At 35.6% G+C, this 22,704-nt stretch overlaps 1 protein-coding gene and 1 pseudogene across 4 annotated transcripts in view; both read right to left on the minus strand.

The window, feature by feature from the left end:
- Positions 1 to 531: 531 nt before the first annotated feature.
- SPESP1 (sperm equatorial segment protein 1) overlaps positions 532 to 22,704 on the minus strand; it is a 52,101-nt gene continuing 29,928 nt past the window's right edge. For 2 of the 4 annotated variants that reach the window (XM_077123950.1, XM_077123951.1), the window contains exon 2: positions 534 to 1,774. In XM_077123950.1, coding sequence (XP_076980065.1) covers positions 738 to 1,712 — 975 coding nt within the window. In that variant the 5' untranslated portion in view covers positions 1,713 to 1,774 and the 3' untranslated portion in view covers positions 534 to 737. Of the gene's footprint in view, positions 1,775 to 22,704 lie in introns of all 4 variants that reach the window. The other 2 variants (XM_077123952.1, XM_077123949.1) reach the window with 2 other exon arrangements.
- On the minus strand, positions 14,598 to 17,882 carry LOC143652368 (proteasome subunit alpha type-6 pseudogene; annotated as a pseudogene).

Genomic DNA, 22,704 nt, shown 5'->3' on the forward strand with positions numbered 1-22,704 from the left:
TATATGGTATATAGTTACAGTATTTGTAGTATATGGTATATTAGTATATGTAGTAGTTACAGTAGTTAGCCTTAACGGTGCTAATCATACTCCTGATAACAGATTTGCAAAGCTTCAATGTGAATCTATATGAACAAGCAAAAAACGAGGAACTAAGTGGAATCATTTCATTACAAATCCTAATTATAGTCCCTCATTGATATTACAACAGTATTTACTTAACAATGAACAAGAGATGTGCTTTAATATATCATCCACCTTTCAAAGGCACATATTTATCTAAATAAAAGTAATTCTGATACGACCCCAATTATGCTACTCAAACAGAAAAGTCAGCCCTGGAAGAGTAGCAGAGACCATCTGCCCTAAAATTTTACATTTCTAGGCAATTATATAAAACTTGCTACAGACATCTAATTACACAAAACTTGCTACAGACATCTAGAGACTGTGTCCAGTCTCTAAACTCTTATAAAATGGGTGACTTTAACTATTCTAAGTAAAATAAAATCTGTAACATTTTAAAAATTAATGAGAAAAAACTACAAACTATTGAACCAAAATTTTATTTTAAATTACCAGGTTTTTAGTGCATATGAAAATTTTTCATAACATATGACATGCAAAGATGTTAGCACATTGAAGTACAATAGAAAATATTTTTATGTAACTTTTAAAACCAGTAAAATGCTTATTTCTCCTGTGAATGAATGTGCAATTTGCTCAAATCAATATTGTCATGGAATATCAAGTAGGTTTAAAATTTTTAGATTATTGTTTAATAACTTCCTAATAAGGATTTGAGTTTCTCTTCGACGTACACATAATATTTTTTTCAATATACTTACTACTTTAATAACTTTTCTTTTCAATGCTGGTGGAACATATTTGATATTTAAATATTCATATAATTTAGATCTAGAATTATACAGCATGTTAATAACAGTTTCAATGTTATCACCTTCAATACCAGATCTTTCTAGTGGCATTAACTGGGATTTATATAATTTATTTAATTTATGTTCTGCTGCTACTGCTAAAGCAAGACTTCGTCTCAGGTGCTCTCTAGAGGCTTTAATGTCCTCTTTATATTCTGGATTCTGGTTGTCACTTGGAGGTACCTGTTGTACCTGTGATCTCATTTCTGAAATTTTTTTCAAAATTTCTTCATATTTTGAAGTGTAGGGCTGTTGTTCAGTTGTTGATTCATAAAAATTTTTTTGAGACCCACTTGAGAGCTGTGGAACATCTTCTCCATCTGTGAAGTCATCTGCTTCATTGCTTTCATTTGAAGAGGAGACAGCTGTTTTATCAGAAGTGACACCTGAAGTCATAGATGAATCAGTAACTGAATCAGTGACATACGGCAATACCTTTGGTGCCTCAGTTTCTTTTGCATCCAGATCTGGCTCTTCCTTTTCAATATACGGTTCTTTTACACGTAAAACAACAGAAACATTGTTTGGTTTGATAGACCAAAATGCTGTACTTTTAGTATGTCTTTTCCTTATTTCTGGTGTGAAGCCTCCATTAGGGATAGTCGTAGGTTCTTCAGTGATGGGACTGGTTAAAACATCATGCTCATTTGAAGGTTCTCCATGTGTAATTATCTCCTTAAATTTTGGTATCTGCGATCCTGTAAAATAAACATTATTTGGAGATTTTGACTTTTTCTCACGGCTTAGCTCCTTAGTGGGAACACTTAGTAGCATGTTCTGTAAAACTTGTACATAATGATTCACGTTTTGTTCTTCCTCAGGCGTCACAGTTATCCCTTAAGAAAAAAATCAAATAAACAGTAACATTTATTATTATATATGATACATTGACAGAATCTACTGTCCTGTCTAAATTTACTCATTTACTTCATATGCTATCACTTAGAAGTTGAGATAAAGAACCAAGAAACAAAGTGTCTTTGGCACAGAGTCAATTCTTATTTACATGAAAAAATATTTTTTTAGATTCCTATTAAAACAGATGAACAAGATTAGTGCAAATTTGCATAATAACACAATTCTCTATATCTTTTTGTTATTACACTCTCACATAACTTGTGATTCAGCAGGCAACTTATTAAACAAAATCCCTTGATTATTTCCTCCAACCTGGGAGTGGGCTGGAGGGGTCTCATATTGGCTTGGCTTACCAAAGTTGATAGTTAACTTTTCTGAAATTTTGTGAGCCAGGTGTTAAACACAGACATTACTAAAAATTAAAATATATCAATTTTCAATTAAATAAATTATATTAAAAACAAAAAAATACTAAAAACTCATTGTTTCTGAGTATCTTACTACATTTTACTGTTGTCTGTGCGCTTGAGTTATTTATGCCTATTTGAACTGTGTGGTTGGAAGTGCAGTATAAGGGTGTGTTAATGTACATCTCTTTCCACCTCTCTGTTTAATGATGCAAAGTTGGTACCTTGAAATCAACCACGGTGGGAGTATCTACACCAAGTAAATGGTCAAATGCTACAAATCAGGGCTTCCCCTTTCCTTCCAAGAGCTGGTTATTAAACATTTACCAGTATCCCACTGCCTCTAACTCAGCAAAGATCAAACTACAGCCTGTGGGCTATATAGTCCCAACTCTTTTTATAAATAAAGTTTTATTGAAATATAGCCAACCTGGCCCATTTCTTTATGCATTGCCAATGGCTGCTTTTTGCTGCACCAGAGTTGAGTAGTTGCAACAGAAATGACATGGCCTGTAAAGCTGAGAATATTTACTATCTGGCCCTTGGAGAAAAAGTGTGCCAATTCCTGGTCTAAATAATCAATATTCACATTTACAACAAAATAGCAATTCTAGTTATACTAGTATTTTATGGCATCTTAATGTTGAGGCCTCTCATTTCCAATATGAAGAATAGAAAAGATTATTGAATAAGATATCCTAAACTTCCTTACTCCTGATTCAAGAGTGTTTTGCATTTAAGTGCAATTTTGGATTTACATGTAATTTTGAATTTACTTTGCCACTACTCTCTTTCATTATCATGGATACAAATTGACTTAATTTAAGGAATTGAGTAACTTTTACCAATCTAGAATGCATAACTCTTACTTGAACCATCTCTCTACAGGCCACACTTTCTGTCAGGAAACATTTTTATTTGTTTTTTGGGAAGCACAAAATACTAAAAATCGCTTTATATTTACATGTTTCTCCTCTTTTGATATACTCTGTTTGACTTAGAAGTGTCAGATGGAAGTTTAATCAAAATCAAAGGCATATATCTAAAATAAATTTCCTTATGAGAACAGTTTAGTAGGACTATGGGATAATGGAAAAATATAAGATTTGTCTGGAGATCTAGATTCTAAGACCAGATTCTACATTTTATGTCATGTTTAGAAAAGTTTTGCACACTCCAAGATCTAGATAATGATGATGGGTGAAAAAGGAAGATAGGGAATATAAGGCAAAGTTTGATATTACTTTGTAATAATTTTTAAAGCCATTCATACAGTATCATATATCTTGTTCGTGAATTGCAGATTTTAAAAAATAGACTGGAAGGAGAACCCCAACTCGTGTCATCAGTGGTTGCCTCCAAGGAGTGAAGAGGGGATGGGAGTGAAGTCGGAACTTCAAGGGGGCTTTATTGTTACCACAATGTTTTGTACCTTATAAAAAATCATTTTATATAATAAACCATTAAAAGTCACATTTTTAAAAGGAAAATAACTTATTTATGTGTACTCTTATTTATAAAATACATTGTCTGAGTCTAGAGTTTTCCAGAAAGAAAATATTGAGCCCAATGAGATGAAAATTAAGTCTTTAATTCTGATCCTGGCCCTGTCACTTTCTAGCAGGATGATCTTTGGTAATTACTTAATTTCTCTGAACACTTACTTAACTGTAAAATTAAGATATTATATCTGCCCTTTTACCTCGCAGAACCAAATAAATATTTGAAAATGCTTAAAAGCTATAAAGTACTCTACAAAATAATATTATTCCCTAGAAAGGTAGCTGCTTGCATTTCTCATTTTTAAATACAAATTTAAATCCCTAAAGAGATATTTTTATACATTAAAAATATGCTTTGGATCTTATTTAGTAGAAACATGCTAGAGGCTTTCCTGCTAAAGTCAGGAATGAGAAAAGAAACATAATATCTCTGTTACTGTGCCAGTTTAAAAATACAATGTATCCCAGAAAAGCCATGCTTTAATCCTAAATCAATTTTGTGGAGGCATCCATTTCTTTTAATCCCTAGCCAACACCTTTGGATGAAAACTTGATTAGATTGTATCCAAAGTGATGTGACACACCCAACTGTGGATGTGACCTTTTGATTACGTAGAGAAATGACTTATCATATATGCATATGATATAATTATAAATCTAGAAAACATAAAAATCTACTGAAAAGCTACTACAACTACTAATGGAATTTAGTAAAGTAGCAAGTTACAAAATCAGCATACGATTTTCAATAGCTCCCATACATACAAACATAAACCAGACAGAAGATATGTGAAAGATGCCTCTTTTGATAACAAAAAATAAAAAATAACTCATCATAAACTTAAAAGATATGTCTAAAGCCTTATGAGTAATTTTAGTAAGCTGAATAACGGCTACCCAAAGATATCAGGTCCTAATACCTAGAGCTATTGATAAAATTATATAGAGAAAGTGCTGGGGGCACCTCACGTTAAAAAATCTGATGCCTTACTTCCTCTTTGAACTCCCTCTTGAGTTTCCTCTTTAAATCTTTTGAAATTTGAAATCCCCATCAAGATGACCAAACAAACCTTTAAAGTAGTTCCATTTGACCCAACAAAAATAAAACCCACCTATCAGCCCCTATAAGAGGGACAAATCCCTGTCTAACTGATAGGAGTCAAGCTAACTTTCTTTTTATGTCTATAAAAATCACTTGCCATACTAGAAACTTGAAGCAGCTTCTGTTTTCACAGTGATCTGCCTGTCTTACCGCAGCAAAACTCTTGATGTCCTGAATAAAATGCTATAATCTGTAAACTTAGTCCTGAAATGTCTTTCAACACTGTATATGTTACCTTATAAAGAAAAAGCATCTTTGTGAATATGGTCAAATTAAGGATCTTGACACGGGAAGATTATACTGGATTATCCAGACAAACCTTAAATCCCAAGTGGTTTTGTTTTTTTTTTAATGTTTGCTATTGTATAACATATATACAAAGTAAAGAAAGAAAAAGCAGTAAGTTTCAAAGTACACTTCAACAAGCAGTTACAGAACAGATTTCAGAGTGTGTCACGTGCTACATTCCACCATCTCAGATTTTTCCTTCTAGCTGCTCCAAAACACTTGGAGGTTAGAAGAAATACCAGTATAGTGATACAGCAGTCATACTCAGTTTTTAAGTCCTATTTTCTCTGTTATAACTCCTCCTTCTCCTTTGATCCTTCTCCCAATCTATAGGGATCTTTGGGCAATGCCCCTTCTGACATTTTCATCTTGAGAAGGGATGTCAACAGCAAAGGATAGAGGGATGCAATTAGCTGATAATCTTGGAGAGGCGGGTCCCTCTGGGTTTCAGGATTTATTTGGCCTAGGAATCTTCTGGAAATCATAGGTTCTAGGAAAGCAAACTTAGCACATGAAGCTTTTACAGCATCTTGTTTCAAGCCCTAGGTATTCTTAAGAGTTAACAGGAATGATGTTGGTTGTGGTTTAGCAAACCATGGCAATTAGTACTAACTGAAGCTTGCCTAAGAGTAACCTCCAGAATAGCCGTTTGACTCTATTTGATTATTCTTAGCCAGTAATGCCTTATTTTATTACACTTCTTTTCCCCTTTTAGTTAGGAAGGCCTTATCAATCCCATGGTGCCAGGGCCAGACTCATCCCTGGGAATCACATCCCTGGGATATCCTGATATTATCAGGGAGACATCACCCCTGAATGTCATGTTCCATGTAGAGGGGAGAGTAATGATTTTCTTGCAGAGTGAGGGCAGAGAGGGGGAGTGTGTGTGTGTGTGTGTGTGAGAGAGAGAGAGAGAGAGAGAGACAGACAGACAGAAAGACAGACACAGACAGACAGCATATGAGCAACAAAATATGAGCAACAAAAGAGGTTTCCTGTAAGTCTTAGGTAATCTTAGCTTCTCCACTACAAAAATAAGTTTCAAAAGGGCAAAATGAAGGGCTTGGCTTATTTTCTTGGGAGTTCCCAACGGTTAAGAGGGGTTTCTGGGTTTCCCAAATGGGAAAATTTAACGGTTCCATGTTTTGCTTCCTTTGGACCCTCAAGGAACTGTACTAATATGTTTAAATTATCAGCCCACCATAGTCTAAGATTATCTGGGTATTACATTAAGCTATATAGAATTATAAGGACTCATTCCAGTTCTGGACTTGAGGAGTTTGGGTTATTTAAATGAGCTTTCCAGACAGGTTGATTTAGATTGTTGTGCTACAGAAAATTTATGGTTTTAGACATAATAAACCTCTGTGCCTTTGGTCTTATACAGTAGGTGAAAGTCTAAAGTACATACACTATCATCGTTACCATGTGTGCTGGTTTAAAACTGTTGCATACCCCAGAAAAGCCATGTTCTTTAATCCCCATTCAATATTCCTGGGTAGAATCTTTTTTTATTGTTTCCATGGAGATGTGACCCACCCAGTTGTGGGTAAGACCTTTTGATTAGGTGGTTTCCATGGGGATGTATCTCTGTCCATTCAAGGTGGGGTTGCTTAATGGAGCCCTTTAAGAGGGAACCATTTTGGAAAAAGCTTCAAAGTCCACACAGACAGAGACCTTTGGAGATGCAGAAAGAAAACACCCCCAGACATTTCTTATGAAACGAGAAACCAGGAGAGAAAGCTAGCAGACATCGTCTTGTGCCTTCTCAACTGACAGAAGTCTTCTGGATGGCATCAATCTTTCTTGAGTAAAGCTAACCTCTTGATGCCTTAATTTAGACATTTTCATTGCCTTACAACAGGAAACTTGCAATTTAATAAATTCTCTTCTCAGTGTAACCTCTGAGATTACCTTTACCAGTGTCATTATAGCCAAATCACAACAGAATCTATCCTTTTGTGTATGACTTATTTCACTCAACATTTTGTCCTCAAGCTTCATCCATGTTGTCATATGTTTTGGGACATCATTTCATCTTACTGCTACATAATATTCCATTATATGTATATACCAATTTTGTTTATCCACTTGTCTGTTGATGGGCACTTGCATTGTTTCCATCTTTTGCCAATTGTGAATAGTGCCACTATGAACATCAGTGTGCAAATGACTGTTTGTGTCACTGCCCTCAGGTCTTCTGATTATATATCGAGTATTGGTATTGTTGGGTCATAGGGCAATTCAATATTTAGTTTGCTGAGGACTCGCCAAACTGTCTTCCACAGTGGCTGCATTATATATTTCCACCAACAGTGAATAAGTGTTCCAATTTCTCCACATCCTCTCCAACATCTATAGCTTTCTGTTTGTTTAATAGCAGCCATTCTTATAGGGGTGAGGTGATATCTCATTGTCATTTTGATTTGCATTTCCCTTGTAGATAATGAAAATGAGCATTTCTTCATTTTCTTTTAGCCATTTTGATTTGTTCCTTGGAAAAGTGTCTATTCATATCCTCTGCCCATTTTATAACTGGACTGTTTGTTCTTTCATTGTTGAGTTGTATAATTTCTTTATGTACACAGGATATCAAGCCTTTATCCAATATATGGTTTCCACATACTTTCTCCTATTGAATTGGCTGCCTCTTGACCTTTTCAACAAAGTCCTTTGAGGCACGAAAGCTCTTGTTCTTAAAGAGTTCCTATTTATCTGTTTTTTCTTTCACTGCTTGTGCTTTAGGAATAAAATTTAAGACACTACCTCCTATTACTAGATCTTGAAGCTGTTTCTCTACATTTTCTTCCGAATTTTTATTGCACTGGCACTTACATTTAGGTCTTTAATACATTTTGAATTAATTTTGTTTAGACTGTAAGGTAGGGATTCTCTTTCATTCTTTTGATTATTGATATCCAATTTGCTCATTCCCATTTATTGAAAAGACTATTCTGTTCCAGTTCAGTGGATTTGGGAGCCTGAACAAAGATCAACTGTCCATAGATTTGATGGTCTATCTCTGCACTCTTGAATTGATTCCATTTGTCAATATTTCTGTCTTTGTGCTGGAACCATGCTGTTTTGACCACTGTTCCGCTTTATAGTACACTTTAAAATCAGGAAGTGTTAGTCCTCCTACTTCATTCTTCTTTTTTAGGATATCTTGAGCTATTTGGGGTTTCTCTCCCTTCCAAATAAATTTAATAACTAGTTTTTCCAAGTCTTCAAAGTAGGTTGTTGGGATTTTGATTGGTATTGCATTGAATCTGTAGGTCAATTTGGGTAAAATTGACATCTTAACGACATTCGACGTTCCTATGCATTAGCATAAGAATGTTTTTCCATCTATCTAGATCATTTCTTATTTATTTCAGCAATGTTTTGTGGTTTTCTGTATACAAGTTCTTGACATTCCTGGTTAGGCTTATTCCTAGTCACCTCATTCTTTTGGCTGCTATTTTCAATGGAAGTTTTTCCTTAATTGTCACCTCAGATAGGTCATTACTTGTGTATAGAAACGTTACTGATTTTTGTACATTAATTTTGTATCCCACCATTTTGCTGAATTTATTAATTAGTTCAAGTAGCTTTGTCAAATTTTTCAGTGTTTTCCAAGTATAGGATCACGTCATCTGCAAATAATGAAAGTCTTACTTCTTCCTTTCCTATTTGGATGCCTTTTATTTCCTAGCTCCAGCTAGGACTTATAGTATGATGATGAATAATAGTATTGATAATGGGCATCCCTGTCTTGCTCCTGATCTTAGGGGGAATGCTTCAATCTCTTACCATTAAGCATGATGGGTTTTTCATATATGCCTTTTATGATATTGAGGGAATTTCCCTTAAATCTACTTTTTGAAGGGTTTTTATAAGGAAAGGATGCCGTGTTTTGTGGAATGCTTTTTCAGCATCAATTGAGATGATCATGTGATTTTCCCTTTTGATTTATTAATGTGCTGTATTACATTGATTGACTTTCTTGTGTTAAATCACTCTTGCACTCCTGGTATAAACTCCACTTGGTCCTGAGGTATAATTCTTTTAATGTGTTTTTGGATGCGATTTGCTAGTATTTTGTTGAGAATGTTTGTGTCTATGTTCATTAGAGGAAATTGGTCTACAGTTTTCCTTTCCTTTAGTGTGTCTTTATCTGGCTTTGGTATTAGAGTGATGTTAGCTTCATAAAATGAGTTAGGGAGCATTCTTTTTCCCTCAATTTTCTGGAATGGTTTGAGTAGGAATGGTATTGGTTCTTTTATGAATACTTGATAAAATTCCCGTGAAGCTACCTGGTCCTGGGCTTTTCTTTGTGGAAAGATTTTTGACGAGTGACTGAATCTCTTTAATTGTAACTGGTTTGTTGAGCTCAATTTCTTCTTGAGTCAGTATAGGTAGTTTGTGTGTTTCTACAGATTTGTCTATTTCACCTAAGTTGTCTAGTTTGTTGGCATATAATTAGTCATAGTATTCTCTTATGTTTTTTTTTTTATTTCTTCAGGATCTGTGGTAATGACCCCACTCTTATTTCTGATTTTATTTATTTGCATCCTTTTCTTTGCCAGTCTAGCTAGGGGTCCATCGATTTTATTGATTTTCTCAAGGAACCAACTTCTGGTTTTATTGTTTCTTTTATTGCTTTTTTTCCTCCAGTTCATTTATTTCTGCTCTAATCTTTGTTGTTGTTTTTCTTTTTCATTTGCTTTGGGGTTAATTTTCTGTTCTTTCTCTAATTTTCCAGGTGAGCAGTTAAGTCCTCAATTTCTGCTCATTCTTGTTTTTTAATATAGGCATTTAAGGCAATAAATTTCCCTCTCAGCACTGCCTTTGCTGCATCCCATAAGTTCTGATATGTGGTATTCATCCCCAGATATTTACCAATTTTTCTAGCAATTTACTCTTTGACCCACTGATTATTTAAGAGTGTTGTTTAATCTCCATATATGTGTGAAAGCTCTCATGTTTTGGTGATTATTAATTTCCAGTTCGATTCTGTTGTGGTCAGAGAAAGTGTTTAGATAATTTCAATCTTATCAAATTAAAAAAGACTTATTTTGTGTCCCAGCATATAATCTAGCTTGGAGGATGTTCCACAGGCACTAGAGAAGCACACATATCCTAGTGTTTTGGGGTGTAACAATATTTATATGTCTATGAGGTCTAATTCATTCATGACACTGTTTAGGTTCTCTATTTCCTTGTTGATCCTCTGTCTGGTTATTCTGTCTATAGCAGAGAGTGGTCTACTGAAGTCTCCCACTATTACTGTTGAAACATCTGTAGTTCCCTTCTGTTTTGCCAATGTTTTCCTCATGTATTTTGGAGCTCCTTCATTGGGAACCTAAACATCTGTGATTGTTATTTTCTCTTGGTGAGTTGTGCCTTTTATCAACATGTAGTTTCCTTGTCTCTTATGATGTCTTTAAATTTGAAGTCTATTTTATCTGATATTAGTGTAACTACTCCTGCTTTCTTTTGGTTACAGCTTGCATAGAACATCTTTTTCTATCCTTTCACTTTCAATCTATTTGTGTCCTGGGGTCTAAGATGCATCTGTTGTAAACAGCAAATAAATGGATTATATATTTTAAATCTATTCTGCCAATCTGCATCTTTTAATTAGTGAGTTTAGCCTATTAGTTTTCAAAGTTATTACTGTTAAAGCAATTCCTGAATCTACTATCTTAGTCTTTAGTTTTTATTTGTCAGATCTATCTATATATTCTTTCCCTTCTCTCTCTTTTTATCCTTTAAATTACACTTACTGGTACTCTTCAATTCTGTGTCCTCCTCCAGACCTTTCTCTCCTGTTTTTTTTTTTCAGCTGACAGGACTTCCTTTAGTATTTCTTGTAGGACAGATCTCTTGTTGACTAGTTCTCTCAATCTTTGTCTTTGAAGATTTTAATCTCTCCCTCAATTGTGAAGGATAACTTGGCTAGATAAAGAATTTTAGCTGGCAGCCCTTCTTGTTCAGGATTTTAAATATAACATATCACTGCCTTCTTGCCTCCCTGGTGTCTGTTGAGTAGACTGAACTCAGTATATACTTTCCATTGTATGTAGTAGATCACTTTTCTCATGCTGCTTTAAGGACTTTGTTTCTCTTCAAAATCGGACAATTTTATTAGTATGTGTCCTGGAGTGGGCCTATTTGGATTTATTGTATTTGAAGTTCATTGGGCCTCTTTGATTTGCATATTTATGTCTTTTATAATGGTTGGGAAGTTTTCCCCAATTATATCTTCAACTAACTTTCCCAGCCCTTTACTCTTTCCTTCCCCTTCTGGGACCTTTTTTGTTGTCCATCATTTCCTTAAGATCCAGTTCCTTTTTTTTCCATCTTTCTTGCCAATTGTTCCTTCGTGTGCTTTAGTTCAATTGTTTATCTTCTAGCTCATTTATTCTTTCTTTTACTTCTTTGAATCTGCTATCCTGTCTCTAGTATACTTCTAATTTTGTCTACTGCATCTTTCATCTCTGTGAGATTTGCCATTTTTCTAATTAATCTTTCAAAAATTTTTATGCTTTTTTAGTATTTTCCTCATATCCTTTATTTCTTTATAAATATCCTTGAATACTTGTTCCATATTCTGTGACACCTCCAATGTTTTGATTTGTTTGTTTGACTGGGCCGTTTCTGCCTGGACCTTCATGTGCTTTGTGATTCTTCTATTATTTTCAGGGCATTTGATTATAATAATAATGTTATTTTGCAAGTTGGTTTCCTTTACTCATCTAAAGTTTTGTATTTACTTGGTTTTGTGTTGGAGATTCCCTTTTGCACTTGGTTTGTCAGTAATTTCCTGCCAAACCAAGGCCTGGATATCATAGAGGGGGTACAATTTTACTTGAGTGTGTATTAAAAGCTAAGCAGGGTTGCATGGGTAGTTCAGTAGCAGAATGCCCACCTGCCATGCAAGAGACTTGGCCTCAATTCTTGCCCATACACCCCAAAATTTAAAAAAATTAAATAAAAAAATACATAAAAAAATACACATCAACAATAGTAGGCCCGGAATTCAGAAGGTAACATCCTAAGATATATTGGGAATAGACTCAGATTGGTGCCCACTGAAGAGAGAGAAAATAAAAAAAATAATAAAAAACAAACACATAACTATAAATACCTATAAATTTAAAAAGTATTATTATTATTATTGTAAAAACAGAGAAAATATATTTTTAAAAAAACACAAAAACTAGGCAGATAGGGAGTTTGCCAGACTGCACTTACTGCTTCTTCCCAGAAGGTGGTACTCCTGAGGCACCACTTCACCCTCAGGCCCACCTCTCCTCGACTGCAGCAGCCAGCTGGGAAGACTGCTTGTGCAGCAGGTGGCGGTGGGGTGGCTGGTCCCAGTGCATGGCAGTGGGATGGCAGGTCCCAGCGTGTGGGATGGGGGAGCCAATTGCAGTGTTAGGCACCCAGTGGATCTACCATTCACTGTGTCCAATGGGACAGCTATTTGCAGTGTCCAGCAGGGTTACTAATCTGTGTTCGGGGGTGCAGCTTTTCATGGTGGATCTTAAGGTACACTTCTGAACTCCCCATAGGTGCTGCTGGCTGTGAAACCACATGGGGAAGTTTCTCCTGCTAACAGCTGGGGCAGGATGGAGTGAAGGGATGGTCCACTCCCTTGAATCCTCACTTCCCTGTGTGCTGCTGCCCACCGCCGCTGGGGTCTCAGCCAGTCAGACCCACTCTGCTCTCCCCGTCCACATCTCCCTGCTTCTCTCCTCCTTATGAAATATTGAAGACCCTCTTCAATCACTAACCGCCCTCCACCCCCGCCACTGGGACTGCAGTCCCAATCATTTTTTCCCTTGTCCCCTATCTTATTCTATGGAGCAGGGGTGAATTCAACCAACCCTACTCTGCCATCTTCCTGGAAGGCCCTCAAGTGTTTTTAAAAGAGAAAGTCACCTAGAAGAGGAGGGGACAATGCGACCAAGAGGCAGAGGGGAGTGATGTGGCCGGAAGTCTAAGAATGCTCTCAACCATCAGTAACCGGAAGAGGAAGGAACATAATCTCCCCTGGAGGCTCCAGAGGGAACATGGCCCTGCTGACACCTTAATTTCAAGTCTGATTTCAGATATCTGGTCTCCAGAACTGAGGTAATAAATTTCCATCATTTTACACTACCAAGTTTATGATAATTTGTTTTAAGAGTCATAGGAAACTAATATAGAAATGTAGTAAAATCTTCTGAAAGACAGATAGGGAACTTAAACAAATGAAAAGATATACCATGATCTTGGACAAGAAGATTCAACATCATAAAGATGCTTAGATGTCATATTCCTTTTGTGTTAATTTATAAATTTAATATACACCTAATAAAATATAATTATTTTTCTAGATCTAGAAAAATGATCATAAAACCCATTTAGAAGAACAAGCATGTAAGAACAGCCAGAAAAAATAGGTGTTAGCCCTACCAGATATTAAATCTATATTATAAAGTCTCTTTTATCATTGGCATATGAATAAATGGATAAATGAAACAGAATAGAAAATGCGGAAATAGACCCAAAAGCTTTGAAAAAATACCTCAACATGAGGGAAAGTTATAGCTCAACATAAAGGAAAGTTTCAATTTAAAGGTATTCCAGCTAATTTATGAAGAAAACTCTTATATATTTAGAATATTTTGTAATGATTATCAATGACTGCTTAAATCACAAAAAGGTATACATTCAGATAATACGTGCCTCCTGATGGAAAACAATATCACCTTTGAAGTAGTATTGTAAAAAAAAATTCAAGCCTGAGTCCAATAGGCTTGTTTAGTTCTAACTAGCAACACACAGCAAATGCATGGTACTTCTTCCTAAAAGCAAGATATTAAATTCCACCATGGGGATGTAAATAGCAAAATCCAGACTGTGGGAAACTACAGGACCTATGACCTAGTTTCTTCAATAATAAATTGCCCAAGGGAAAAAAATAGAGATGGAGGAGGAACTATAAACTAAAAGAATTAAGACACTTACGAACCAATTACATGTTTGAATCTTAATTGAATCCCAATTCAACCAAACAAGCTAAAAAAGAGAAACAATCAGTAGAGTTTGATCACTGACTGTGATATACAGGAATTATAGTTATCTTTTTAGGTATGAAAATGATATTGCTGTTGTGATTTTTAGAAATTCTTGTATTTTAGTGTTCCATATTGTAATATTTACTGGGAAATTGTAATCAAGAAATTAACAAATGATTATGATTACTGAATCATTATATAGAGGCATTTTTATTTTCTAGTATGTTGTAGAATAGCCAAAATTAAATACCTGAATCTGCTAAAACTTACTGACAACTGTAACCCAGATGTCTTAATCTTTAATAATGCTTGTATCTTTTTTTTCCATTTTTCTATTTATTAATTATGCTATGTAGTAATATTTCAATTTCTGGCTACTAAAGTTCCTTAAGCCAAGGAAACCTGTATCTTTATCAACAAAATGAATAAAATTACAATTTGAGGATGATGAATATTTAAATGTTTGCATGTATTAGAGGCTTAATATTAAAATTGGAGGTAAACAAGACAGGATGCTACTATTTTCCAAAAGTAGTTTTTATTTATGCAGAGTACTGATCACTTCACGGGTAGGAAGAGTGGGAGAAGTTACTTTCTCAATCAGGGGCCTCCCTAATATTGGTTTGTTTTTACCAAACACATAGGCAAGTGGCATCATCATGGATTCTGAAAACCAATTACAATGTTAGTGTCTCTAGTCCTTCTCTGCTAGAGCAACAAAGTAAGGATCAATCTCTGCTTCTGTAAGAATCCTGAATTTAGGATTATAACTGTAAGTAATCCAACCGCTATTTCTGAAGGTTTGAAATTAATTGAGAGAACAGCAGATGGGCATGTAATTGCAGTTTCCACTGTCTGTTCAAATGTCCAATAAAATTTCTTCTTCACTTTTTTTTTCCAAGGAAGCTGGTTGACTCAGTTTGTTTAACTCCTGCTGCAGTGGCTTTAAACCCACAGTAGTAGCCTGCAGGATCACACTTGCACACCTGAGGACCTTGTTCTTCATCTATACCAATTAAACTCATACAACAACCAAGAGGCCTCATTTCAGCATTCTGTGTGCAGACCTGAGAAATATCTGCAGTTTGTTTACATAGCATGTTCACAGGAATCTCACAGACATACTTGTATTTCCAATTAACTGCCTCATAGCATGCCCTCTGCACCTGAGATCTGCTGTTAGCTGTCATTCCTGTCATCATACAGCCAGTGATTTTGTTTGTTTGTTTGTTTCTTTGTTTTTTGGGGTGCATGATCCAGGAATCTAACCCAGGTCTCCCGCATGAAAAGCGGGCATTCTAACCACTGAACTACCTGTGCACCCCCAGTGTTTTCGATTATCTTGAATAAATGAGTCACTGTGCTGGAATCCAATAATTTGTCAGGTAGTTTCTTCTGTGTGACAATTACTGCACAGTCTCTCCCTCTGACAGCTACTGATCTAAGGCCATCCTGGTTAACAGCCTTAAAAGTTATATTCTACTTGGTACAGGCAGCCGTCAGGTGAAAAAATTTTAATCTGTCAGTCAAAACCAGTGCTGGAACCACGGGACATATTGGTGCACCCACTACTTCAAATACAGACTCTGGGCCCGAGCTCCATCACCAGGTGAAAAGCTCCACCCAGTACTTGCAGCAACTTGGTAATGCTTGTATTTTTATCTTATAACTGCAAAAGCCCTGTGATAACTTGTGACTTATCCCACTTGTAACCCCTTATCCTGTTTTCTCACTTTGAAAACTTGTGACTTCAAAGTCACGAGACAATCCCTTAATGTCACTAGACAACCCCTTAATGTTTATTAATGAAGGAATTTAATTCAGCCCAGAACCCACCCTGATTCCTAAGCTATCTTACTAAACAAAGTTAGAGCCAATCAAAATTGGCCTGCCTGACATGTGCAGTAACTTAAACCTTAACCTATAAGTGACCCAAATTTCATTCTAATACTAAAAATCACACCCATCATCATGTTAAGACCAACATTTTATTACATACATTCTGCTACTAGTCAATCTGTGCATGCTCAATAAATAGATCATCTCTAATTGCATCTTCTCAAGCCACTGTGGTCATTATCCTAAAACCTGCTCATCTTTTGAAACTGTAAAATTCTGAGTTACACCAGTTCTGTGAAACAGATATTAGGCCATCTGTTCTCCTTGTCTCATACTTGGCAATGAAATGAAACACCAATGTCTTAAGATTTGTACACAACAGGCAGAGAACTCCCTCACTGGTCAGTATCAAAATTACATGGTGTCCAATTTGCTTCTAAATAATCAAGGCTGAGAGGTGGGGGAGGATAACTAGGGAGATAAGGAAAAAAGGAAGGCAGGTGGAGATACAGATGAAATAAGATTACTCATGAATTCCTAATAGTTGAAGCTGGTTATACATATATGGAAAATATACTATTCTTTTTAGTTTTATATATACAGTAGGTGTAAAAATAAATTAAAAAAGAAAAAAACGTTCATATATTAATCCACCCTTCCCTCTTCTTAGAGAATTCTTTAGAAAACTTGTAATTGTAAATACTTTTCTTGCCCCTTTGAGATGTATATAAATAAGGCTTTTGTCAGTTTTGTCTTTCTCAGACTTGGAAGCCATCTCTGAAATGTAAATATCAAAGAAATTAGTACCCTTATCTCTCCATTTCCATGAGAGTTTACTTTAGGCATTTGGATCCAATTTGTGACTATCTATATGCCATAGAGATATGAGAAGTTATATTATTCCTTTAAATAGAGTCAATTACGAAAAACTAAGTCTACCCTAATCACCAGATGAATTTAAGATTAACTATGGGTATAAACTTTGGGTACTTATGTAACACCTGAGACTCAGAGTTAGCGTGCTGAAGCTATAAAAGTCAGCAGAACCCTACAAAGAAACTATTTAAAAAGTTGAAAAAGGGATCAGACTACAAGTAAAGATATGAATGAAGCTGATCTGTATAAGACTAAAGTAAATCAGAATACAGGGCAAAGGATGATATTGTCCATACTTTAAAACTTCAACTTCTGTGTGAGACCAAAAGGAGAGAGGTTTATTTGATGTAAAATTTATATTTTGGGCAGTGCATTTCCTAATTTAACTTGTATGGTCAAATAGTTCAAAACCATCAGTACATGGAATCTTGAATAGGGTATGAGATTTTGTTGGCTTGTCCACATTAGTGTGATGCCCCAATATATCCCAGAGTACCTGGGCAGTGAATAAAGAAGTATTTGCAAAGTTCCCTCGGGGGACCAGGTAGAAAGGAGGAAATATTCAACTTCTCCAACTAGAGAATTTTTTATCTTCTCACAAGCAGTGGGGACTACCAAATCAATAGGTCAAGCCCTCAATCTTGGGGTTTGCCCCTATGAAATTTATTCCTGTAAAGGATAGGCTAAGCCTATTTAAAATTAGGCCTAAGAGTCACCCTCAGAGAACCTCTTTTCTTGCTCAGATGTGGTCCCTCTATCTAAGTCAACTCAGCAGCTGAACTCACTGCCCTCCCCACTATGTGGGACATGACTCCCAAGGGTGTAAATCTCCCTGGCAACATGGGACAGAACTCCAGGGATGAGCTGAAGCCTGCTATCAAGGGATTGAGAAAGGCTTCTTGACCGAAGGAGGAAGAGAGAAATGAGATAAAATAAAGTTTCAGTGGCTGAAACATTTCAAACCGAGTTGAGAAGTTCTCCTGGAGGTAATTCTTATGCATTATCTATATATTCCTTTTTAGTTTATGGTGTATTGGAGTGGCTGGAGGGAAGTACCTGAAAATGTTGAGCTGTATTCCAGTAGCCTTGATTATTAAAGGTGATTGTATAAAGATATAACTTTTACAATGTGACTGTGTGATTGTCTTTTATCCAGGGTATGGACAGATGAGTAAAAAATATGGGGGTGGGTAACAGTGGCTCAGTGGCAGAGTTCTCACCTGCCATTCTGGAGACCCAGGTTCGATTCCTGGTGCCCACCCATGAAAAAAAAAATATATATATATATTATTTAGAAAAAATAAATAAATAATAGGGGGATAAGGAGTAAAATAAATTGGGTAGATGGAAATACTAGTGGTCAATGAGAGAGAGGGTTAAGGGGCATGGTATGTATGAATTTTTCTCTTCATTTTTTTTTCTGGAGTGATGCAAATGTTCTAAAAAATGATCATGGTGAAAAATATACAACTATGTGATGATACTGTGAGCCACTGATTGTACACTGTATGGAACATACATGTGTGAAGATTTGTCAATAAAAATATTTTTTAAAAAATATTGACTGTGGGTGAAAAAATGGTGCTATCAAGTCCTTTTACTTGAGAACTAGTTTTTGTTTATCTTAAGAACATGTATATAACCAAGTGTGTCTGCTTGGCCTTATAAATGGGTGAGATTTATTTCTTTCTCTGAAGTCACTTAAGTGGCTTGCCTACTATGCTTCACGTTCTGGCTTAATGCTTATTAAATAACCAACTTGTTTTCTTTTTTCTCTTCTACCACTGTGGAGAGATTTTCTGGATTGAGAGAGGATTTGTTTTTAATTATATTTTCCCAGAAATGCTTATAATTTTCCATAATAAAGCATTATTAAATATTTGCTTTGGACGTGAAGGTAGCACGTTATTGTGAGAATAATTAACAGTGCTGAATGTTATGTATATGTCATGGAAAAGGGACGTTTAAAGTCACATGTGTCACCGGAAGGAAAATCGGAGATTAAAACATGAAAATGTATAATACAGTAAATCTTGTGGTAAACAATGTCCACGATTAACTGTACAAATATTCAAAATTTCATGAACTAGAGCAAATGTACAACACTATTAAAGCAGGACAGAATAGAACAACTGCAAGTCCCTGGTTCCTATACACTCTTAAAGAGTTAATGGACAACTGCAAGTCCCTAGTTTTCTATGTAACTCCAAAGGAATCAATACAAACCACAAATTTCCTAAAGCAAGAATTTCCCCGAAAGCCTTGAAACCTCCCCGAAACATAAAGTTTGTAAAATCATGGTGTTCTAGTTTGCTAGCTGCCGGAATGCAACACACCAGAGATGGACTGGCTTTTAATAAAAGGGGATTTATTTTGTTAGTTCTTCAGAGGAAAGGCAGCTAACTTTCAACTGAGGTCCTTTCTTACGTGGGAAGGCACAGGATGGTCTCTGCTGGCCTTTTCTCCAGGTCTCTAAGTTCCAACAACTTTCCCCGGGGTGATTCCTCTCTGCATCTCCAAAGGCCTGGGCTGAGCTGCAAGCACTGAGATGAGGAATGCCAGCTGCTTAGGCTGTGCTACGTTGAGCTCTCTCATTTAAGCACCAGCCAATTAAGTCAAACGTCACTCATTACAGCAGGCACGCCTCCTAGCTGACTGTAGATGTAATTAGCAACAGATGAGGTTCATGTACCATTGGCTCATGTCCGCAGCAACAAAACTAGGTGCCTTCACCGGCCAAGTTGACAACTGAATCAACTACCACACATGGGTCTGAAGTATACAATCAGTCAATGACAAAAGTATGGGGTCATAAAGTTGGTTAAACATCTGCCCAAAGACAAATTTTGGCTACCTGATGACAGGCCACATGCATCTATAGTTATCGCCTCTTAAAATAATGCAAGCCATGTAAGCACCTGGTTAACACAACCATGTAAACCCCAGGTATTCAAAGGTTACTATGGAAACCTGCTACCAACAAAACCTCTCTATAAGGCAAGTTAATCCAATCCACTCAGTGAGTTCTCCCTTCCTTGAATAGTTCTGCATTAACTTCTTTAATGTGTACTCTGTTTAATAAACTTTACTACTTATTCCTACAGGCTCTCTCATTATCTGAATTCTTTTAGTGAGAAGGCTACTGAACCTGGAACAGGGTTCAGTGGGCACTATTGTTAGCAGTTACATTATTACAAGAAGTTAAAAATAGAGGGATATATGGGGAAAATGTACCTATTGCAACCTATGGACTGTAGTTAACAGCAATATTTTAATACTTTCATCAAAAGTAACAAATGTAACCACACCGATACCATAGGTCAATAATAGGGGAGGATAAAAGGTATGGGAGGATTTGGATTTTTTAATTTTCATTTCTTTTCTGGGATAACAGAAATTTTCTAAAATTGATCATAAGGATGTATGCACAACTATGTGATGATATGATGACCAATGATTGTATATTTTGGATTATGTCGTGTAAATATATCTCAATAAAATTGCATTAAAATATATACATCCAATAAAAACAAAAAGAAAAACAAATCTGCTTTGGAAATATTTCTATTTGGACAACAATTCATAAGCAAATCTAAAACTTGCAACCAACAAAGGTCTAAATGCTTTTTAAAAGACATTGTCATTAAATTATAGTCTGTTAAACTTTTGATTTCTAAATTATTTAGGTTTTCTCTTCTCAAAGTAGTAACTAGGATACACAGGTTGCTATTAAGTGAGTTAGGGTTTCAAAAGACAGGAGTAGTAGGTACTTACTTGCTATTAGTTATTCTTGAAGAAAAAAAACCTGAAGTACTCATTATTCCCTTCTACTGTTACTCAGGCAACACTGAAAACCTTGTTTCATGGCTTCCAATGCAACAGAGCACATGTGCTACATCCTATTTCTCTTTTCTTTCTTTCTTCATGCACCCTTTGTCTCCTTGTTCTATTCTTAACTCCACTCATTCCACATACAGTTCCCATACCCTGCTCTTGCTCCCAAAACATCTAAATATTTCTTACTGCCTTTCTCATTTCTACTAATCAGGACTGCTCTTGCAAATCAATCTCATCTTTGTAAAATGTCTGCAGGCAAGGTAGTAAAAGATAATCAAGCCTCAATTATCTCTACAGATGGCCCTCGCTACTGTGAAAATCTGCCTCTCTCCATTCTTCAGGAGGTGCTACAAAAATTAGCAAAATTCAAATTCTTGCAAAGATCAGATTACTCTGCTAGAAGTTGGTCTGACATACTTTGAATATCTGTAGTCTACACAGTATGCTTTATAATATATCCTCTATTTTCAGAAGTTAGTGATCCAACCAAACATAGCGATGTCCCAGAAAGTGGCTACGGTAAGATTCTCGAGCTTCAGAAACCATGATGCTGCTCTCTAGTGTCTTGGGTCTAAGCTAAACGAGCTTGAAGTTGGCAGGAATTACAGGTATGGGGATTGTGGCTGAGCTTGAGGTTGTCCACCCTTCTATTCTTGGAACTGTACAGGGAGAACTGGTCACATGTTAGAAATAAATAAGGAGAGTAAACAAAATAAATCATACTAATCATACTAACAATTATAGGAACAAAAGTGGCAGCAAATCTGAACAGTATGTGCCAGGCACATGCCACAGGCTTAAATGTAAGCAATGTTTATAGCTTGGAAAAGGAGGATACAAAGAAAGGATAAGTAATTTGGCTAAGATCATATTTAATTTGTAAGTGGTAAGGATTGGATTTGAGTATGGACTGCCTGATTTCAAAGCAGGAGCACACGTAAGGACCACACAATGTTGCTGTAAAGAAAAAAATGACACAAGGATGTTGGCAAAACAGTAGAAGTATGCTGATAACAGTGTCCTGGAAGAAAACAATTCTATTTAAAAATATATTTGACTATTAAAATATTCAAAATAAATACATGTAAAGTTAATTAATTATAAATCATTTTTCCCTTCTTTCAAGTGGGCCAAAACACCTCTCATTCATATATTAAGATGAACCTGAGAATAATGAAAATAATTCATCCACATTTATTGATACATTTTCTAACTACAAGGAATGGATGGGGCTGAGGGTCAATAACTTAAAAAAATTCACTTCACATGGAGGTGAAAGGCAAGTTAATTAGTTTTGAGTTTGTTCTGAGGAAAATAATAAAATCATGATTTAAAATGAGCAATGAAACATAAAACTTCCAGCAATAAACAATACCTTCAAAATTTATATTTCCTTTTCATAGAATGGCTAATTAAGGAAGAAAAAGGAGCATATAAGGAATAAAGAAAAGTCAGTGAGCATGAAAACTTGTTAAAATTCACTGTTAATGAAAGAAATGCAAATTAAAAACTATATTTGTTTTGCCAATCAAGTAGGCAAATGTTTTAAAAATATAAAGCCTAGGGTTGGTATCATGTATGCTAATTCCTTAGTAATTTAATTCCCTATGATCCCCAGATCCCTCATTAGTCTCTCTCTTAACACTCTGATTTTTCTTTAGAGAACTTAGAATACTTTATCAATATTTATTTGTTTGTTTAATACTTGTTAACTGCTACATATTGTAAGCTCTCTGAGAGCTGTGGTCATGCCTGTTTTGTTCATATATCTCCTGTCTTAACCAATATCTACGGCCATATAGACAGTCAAAAAGTCAAATGAATAACTGAATGAATGAAGAAAATGCTGGTAGATATGCAAATTATTTGTACTCCAGGAATTTATCTTAAGGAAATGATCACAGGTACAAAATTTTTTATGCAAATAATGATATAGGGAAAAATTAGACTTCATGTTATGCTTAAAATAGATCTGCTGGTCTGTATTTTAGGAGGGCTAATAGTGCA

This window comes from Tamandua tetradactyla, chromosome 12, assembly GCF_023851605.1.
Source record: "Tamandua tetradactyla isolate mTamTet1 chromosome 12, mTamTet1.pri, whole genome shotgun sequence".
NCBI classification, from domain to species: Eukaryota; Metazoa; Chordata; class Mammalia; order Pilosa; family Myrmecophagidae; genus Tamandua; species Tamandua tetradactyla.